The sequence below is a fragment of the Chondrus crispus genome, genomic scaffold (genome assembly GCF_000350225.1).
Source record: "Chondrus crispus Stackhouse genomic scaffold, scaffold_507, whole genome shotgun sequence".
In the NCBI taxonomy this organism is placed as follows: domain Eukaryota; phylum Rhodophyta; class Florideophyceae; order Gigartinales; family Gigartinaceae; genus Chondrus; species Chondrus crispus.
Window position 1 is genome coordinate 7,197 of NW_005178520.1, and position 6,195 is coordinate 13,391.

A 6,195-nucleotide genomic window follows, 5' to 3' on the forward strand; every position below is an offset into this window, starting at 1 on the left:
CACGGGTCACGAAAAGATGTGCACAGAGATACAACTAGCGGCGATGCTGTGCGGCGAAGTCGGAGGCTAGAGTGATGGATGTGTACAGGCCTTCAAAAGCAACGCGGCGGGCGAGAGATGTGCAGAAGCGTGAGGAGCACTGAGACAAGCAATGAAGGGAAGGCGTTCCCGCGTAATCCACACAGGTTCCGTGGATGAAGGTAGTTGAAACGGGATAAATTTGGACATGTTTCTAACCTGCACAGTGTACGTAGCGGAGAGGAAGGCCGTGATAGAAGGGCAGGATAGGGCCGGACCAGGGCTGTTATGGCACATCGGTGTCTGAATGTGTTAAGGAGATCCAACCATTGACGCATTCCTTCTTGCAAGCACACTACACCACATGTTGAAGCGGAGCACCTAGTCGCCATCCACCCCCACCCCACCACTTCTTGCGCTCTCGCGTGTTCCTTCGTTGCATACTTTTCTCTCCCCACGTCATGTTTTCCTCCATCTAACTTCTTTTCTTGTCACGGTCGTGTTGTTGCTCTTTTCCGCGACCGCGACTTGCCGGGAAGGACTCTCTGTGCTGCCGCGTGTGCTTCCAACGGAAGAGCTCATGTTTACCGACACGACAGCGGAGCTTACTGGCCCATCTCCACGCAATTCTCGCATCCCAGCTGTCCACATCACTTTGTTCTCTGTCTCTAGCGGCGCAAACGTTGCAGCAACGCCAACAATCTCCTTTCCGAGTGGTGTCTCTTGGACCATCTCTTGGACCTTCAATCTTTTTGCTCTGCATCGTTCCTCAACTCATGCTGAACACAGTGGCACATGAGTCTTGACTGCCAGTCGCCGCCGCGTCCAAAGCGTTGCAGAACTGAAGTGCAGCGATTGCTACATGCGTATGCATTTTCGTGGAATAGAATGCGTATGTCCTGCTTTAACCTTGCCCAAATGCAATCTAAGAAAGCGTCTTAGTTTCGCTGTTCGTTGAGAAGGGCAAAGAGTTTGTAGTTAGTCTGTCTCAACGCCGGAAAAAGGTCTATTTTTCTGTCATTGTACCCAAACACCCTATCCTGCGAAGACCCAGCATCAAAATATTAACTGCACAGCCAGCTCACACACATACCGTAGTAAACACCAAGAGGATTCGTTCTCGTGGAGATGATTTTTTTGCAAAAGAAGCAGTAATACCGTCCTTCAAGAGGATATAACGATTCCACATGGGGATCAACCTTTTGCAGTCACGGTAGGTTCTGCGACACTCCGGTGTGAGACTTGGACCTGCAAGCGATTGCGTAGGAGCGCTCATGCGTTTGCGACTGTTTAACCGAGGACATGGAGTACTTCATGCTGAGATTCCAGCTCAAGTCAAAGGACGTTTTGCAATCTTCGAACGATTCGGAAACAGTTTCTTGAAGCACGGAGGACGACGCCATCGTGACTATCACGAAGCGACCTCTTCACTATTCAAAGGTAGTTGTTCTTGGAGAGATCCGCGGGGGTTCAGAGCACGGCTAAAAAGTAGACTTGGACAGAAAAAATGTCATGAAGGAAGGCTGCGATGGGTGCTCTGCTCCGAAGACTTAGCACTGCGATTTGCTAGTATCTCTCAAGGCACTGATGCCCTCTCTACGAGCTTGCAGATCGAAACACCTAGGCTGATGCGGTATGGGAAGGGCAGCCTCCGATGCCTGTGAGGCGTTTCGCTCTATAGGCCGTAACGACTATACCACCCGCCCTCAGCTGGTGTCGAGAGGGGCCCCCGACACCAAACTCTTCTTGATTAGAAGAATCGTTTCCAAGATGCCACAAGAGCTTTCAGTACTTTCTTACTATTCGTTTGTGTGTATTGATCGGCTTGTCCTGTACTTTGCCGAGAATACTGAAGAAGAGGTGTCTGTTTGTCAACCATTCTACCTAAAAGCGAGACATTAAAGAAGCGCCATGGCTCTAAGGACAAGCCATGCCCTTGCGTACAGTGCGCATGTGCAGTGTCGAGGGTGATATTGTTGGTTGAAGCAACCTTGCCCTCGTCAACGGGTGCCCGTCATCAACAAGTAGAGCCTTGTGCAAGCCATAAGCGGTCCTGCGTTGCTGGGGCATGAGCCTTGAGACGCATTCGGTATGGCCGTTTTCCACGTGAGATTTCTTCCTCATATCGGCGCCAGCCGCCCACCTCGTGGTTTTGATTGGTTGGTACCCTTGGATACTGTGCATAGGGCACCCAGCCGAAGAGCATCGATTTCGTCTTTGAGCTCAAAGCTTCAGCCTCCCGTGTGAGCCCTTCTCTAGCTACCCTTGGTAGCCACCGACGAGTTAGAAGACGACCACCAGTGGCGGTGATTGAAATCTCACTCAGCGAGTAAAGCTCCGCAGCCGCCCCGTCCCCGACAGAACACCAGTCCAGCCGAGCGCCCATCACTCAGCCCCCGTCAACAGGTATCGACAATGGGCTCCGGCCACGCGCCTCCGTACCGACCGCTCCTACCATGTGCCGCCGCCTTTGTAGCGGGCGTCGGGGTACGTCTCGCGGCGCCGCATCGGTCGCTGTCTGCGGCGGTGTCTCGCACGCGCGCGCCGGTCCGTTGCTGCCAGCCGGCGCTGTCCGAGCGGGCGCGGGCGCTGATAATGGAGCAGCAGGCGCACCCGTTGTTCGACGTGAGCAAGGCGTCGGCGGACCTGTGCGCGCTTCTGGCGCGCGCGCAGGAGGAGGGCGAGTTCGTGGACGCGAGGCTGCTGCCGACGCCCGGCGACGCGAGGGCGCGCGCCGCGGACGCGATCCGCGTGCACGTGGACGCGGGCATTGAAAAGGCGAGGGCGACGGTCGTGCGAGAGTTTCCGGGGATCGATCAGCCTGGCGGTGCGCTGCACCCGGAGTATAGGGCGACCGCTTGCTGGAGGGATTTGAATGAGTTTGCTAGGGTCTTGTCGTACGCGGTCGCGACGGGGAATGAGGTGTATTCGGACAAGGGGGTTGAGGTTATGAAGATGGTGTATGAGGAGCTTGGGGTCCCGATCGATCCGATGTGCATGGGGATCGCCGTGCTTGGGCAGGAGATTGGGGAAAGGATGGGGGAAGATTATGAGGGTAGGACGGAGATTGGGAAAGCGTTTGGCACTTTGCTTGAAGTGTTTGGAGGTTTCTAATGGCACGACGACTCTAAATGTGTTTCTTCGTTGCGCGGTTGCTCGTTTCTTTTGCGATTCGTTTTTTTTTTCTTTTTACATGGCAGTTACTATTATCCTTCCGGAGTTACTTTTCGCTGCCTTGAACCGCGACCCTAAAACTACAGTCGGACTATCGTCCGTCTCTTCGCCCTCTGCTTGCATGCCGCAGACTTCGGAAAACGCACGCCGGTGCGAGACCCGACCGTGCAAGCTGCGGCCTTTGAGGTTGAGCCGCAGCGAGGAACCACTGCCTCGGTCGGCATTGCTTGGCTCGTTGGTGGGGTCGGGTCGCGTGCGTCGGCGTGGCTTCTGGCGGTATCTTCTTCTCCACCCGGCGCTTTTCTCGATTGCGCCGAGACCTGGACCCCATCCCACCCCTTGATCGCGACGAGGCTGTGGCCGTGGCCGACCATGGGGCGAGACTTCTATTCCCGCCAAGGCCCGGTACATCTCTTCGCCCGAGATGACGGGCTGCAGCTGCTCGACCGGTGCGACCGGCCCAAGTCTTCTTGATGAGATCCCCCCCTGTTGTTGTTGTGGATGTGGGGGGACCGCTTGACAAGGCCCTGAGGCCGCCGCCGCCGCCGCTGGCGCTTGCTCGCGAAGGCCCGTTGTGCGCGGACCTTGGTTGGCGGGCTCGAGCGCTGCCTCCGTCCAGTACCTTGCCCTTCGCCGTCGCGAGCGACCAGCAGAGCTCCCAGCACCCCTGACGCTGGCCGGTTGCGGACGACGATCGGCTGGGCGGTCGTGCGAGAGCCGGGCCCGCTCCTCTCGAAGCTCGTCGAGGAAACTGCGGCAGTCATTGCCCGACTCTGACCCGTTGTGCCGCTCCGCCTCCGAGCCATCTGTCCCGTTGTCGCTCGGCGCGTCGTTCCATCCTTCGGCGGTTGCGCGACGCTCGTGCCATGGCGTCGTCGAGCGTCGGCGTCGGATGGTTGCCGAGAGGGGTGGGCAAGCCCCCTCCTGCGTCGAGCCCGTGCCGGTCATGGCGCTGCTGCTGCTGCTGCCGTCGGCGCCGTTGTCTTCTTCCTCGTCGCCCTGCAAGACGTCGAGGGCGACGGCCTCGGCCACGGAAACAACATCTTGGGCAAGCCATGCCGCCGGCTCTTGTTCCTGTGGCGGAACGGCCGCGGCGGCCCAGATGCTGTGGCCCGCGATAGCCCCAAAGCTGCCAAACTGCAGCGTATCCCCTCCGTGAGGCGCGCCGCCGTTGTCGCCGCCGGCGGAGAGGGTGGGCGTGAAGCCCGGCGGGACCAGCGGCGATGAGGAGACGGCGGCGGCTGCTTCGGCGAACGCGGCCGGAGTGGGCGGCGGCGAGTCGACGGCGTACAGGCGGCCGTTGTCCACCATGCCTTGGAGGACCCTGTCCTCGAACTCCCTTTCCAGCTGGGCGAGGCGCTTTTCCGCCCACCAGTGATTCCATAGGTGCTCGCTTGGTGGGGGAGTGCACGGCTCCAAGCCGAGCGGGTAGTGGGTGGGTGGGTGCTGGGGGTCGTCGGGGATGGGCAGGGCGACGAAGCGCGGCTGTGGGGTGGGGCGGAAGCACGGAGGCGTCGAGGTGGCGTCGCGGTACGGAGTGAGGATGGCTCGCTCGCCAAACAAGAGCGGCACGTCGTCTTCGTCCGCGGGCTGGACCAGGTCCCACTGCTCGGCGACCAAAAAGGCGCCCGTCCTTCCCATGGCGGGCTTGTGGGTGCGACGGACGCGGCGCAGGTCGCGCGAGAGATGCGCGCCCTTGACGAGCGGCGGGAGGACGAGGTCGAGGTCGGCCATCTCGGCGTTGAGGACCAGCCCCTTGAGGGCACGGAAGCGTAGGACGCCAGGGATGCCCCACGCGGCCAGGACGAGGGCCTCGGGCTGGCAGGTGCGGCGCGGGCGCAACGGGATGCCCGGAAACAGCAAGTCGGCGAGCGCGGCAGCCGTGGCGCACAACTTGACAGTCCAATCGCGGGGCGGGGCGGGGCCACCGGGGACGCGAGTCCAGACGCACGTGGTGCCCTGGGATTGCGCGGGCTGCTGGTGCGACGGCTCCATGTGGTCCCACGACTGGACGTGGGCAATGGCGCGGTCCAGGCCTTCCGTGACGCGCATGGCGGCGAGGGTCATGATGAGCTGGAGACCCTCCTCTTCCGCTGCGTCGACGGCTTCCGCAATGAAGATGGCCTCTGCCCTTTCAAACTCCGACACCGGGATGTAGGTGCGGTAGTCGAGCAGGCGCAGGGCGGCCATTTCCAATCCCTTGAGCTCAAAGAGCGAGATGCCCGTGAGGACGGCCATGTGGGGCGTCCAGATGGGGTTATCCTCGAGCTCCTTGACGGCGAGGACGAAGCAGGCGGCGACGATGCGATGGACGTTGGCGGCGGTGAGCTGCAAGGCCGGGCAGTTTGCCAGCAGGCGGTCCATGTAGACGAGGACGGCGACGAAGACGCTGGGCGATACGCGCGACCCGGCGAACAGGGACGTGAGCCAGACGTCGAGCGGCGGGAGGCTGGTGCCCGGGTGAGCATCGAAGGGGGTGGGCGGCTTGTGCAGCGCGGCCGCGAAGGCCGCGCGGTAGTAGGGCGGGCGCAGGGCGTCCGGCAAGAGCGGGGCCGGAAGCTGGCGGGCCATAGCCGGGAGGCTGAGCTCGTCCGACACGACGGTCTCCAGGCGGCGGCGGAAAACGGCGGCGTTGCGCACGCGGGCCGGCAGGACCGTGAGCAAGATGAGGGCGACGGCGCGCAGGTGGTGCGACAGGCGCAGCGGGGTGGAGGAGGCCGGCGACGGGATGAAGAGCGAGGCGACTGCCTCGTGCGTGGCGAACACCATTGCGAGTTGTGGTGTTGGTGGTGGTGGTGGTGGTGGTGGTGGCGGTGGGTGCGGTGGATGTGCGGGGGTGGAGCGAGCTGAAGCGGAGCGTCTCTCACAAGCTCGGGCGGAAGGTTTTGGGCTCGGGCTCGGGCTCGGGCTCGGGGGGGTGAAGAGGGTGCGGGGAAGAGCGGGGGGTTTGCAAAGCGACGGTGTGTGCAGGCGTAGCGCGAGAGAGTTTTGCGGAAGTGTTTT

The 6,195-nt window shown here is 61.1% G+C and overlaps 1 protein-coding gene; it reads right to left on the minus strand.

The window, feature by feature from the left end:
* Positions 1-3,177: 3,177 nt before the first annotated feature.
* Positions 3,178-5,961, minus strand: CHC_T00000376001 (hypothetical protein). XM_005710211.1 is given in 4 exon segments: positions 3,178-3,952; positions 3,953-4,433; positions 4,469-5,796; positions 5,938-5,961. The coding sequence occupies 3 exon segments, from the start codon at positions 5,959-5,961 to the stop codon at positions 3,953-3,955; spliced, it is 1,833 nt and encodes a 610-aa protein (XP_005710268.1). The 3' UTR covers positions 3,178-3,952.
* Positions 5,962-6,195: the final 234 nt, after the last annotated feature.

Bases quoted from the DNA above. Each gene is read 5' to 3' on its own strand.
- CHC_T00000376001 (XM_005710211.1), bottom strand. From the start codon at position 5,961: ATGGTGTTCGCCACGCACGAGGCA. The intron at 5,797-5,937 runs GTCGCCTCGCTC...CGCCGCCTGGAG, and splicing joins TGTTCGCCACGCACGAGGCA to ACCGTCGTGTCGGACGAGCT. The intron at 4,434-4,468 runs GCCGCCGCCCAC...TCGCCGAAGCAG, and splicing joins CGCCTGTACGCCGTCGACTC to CCGCCGCCGTCTCCTCATCG.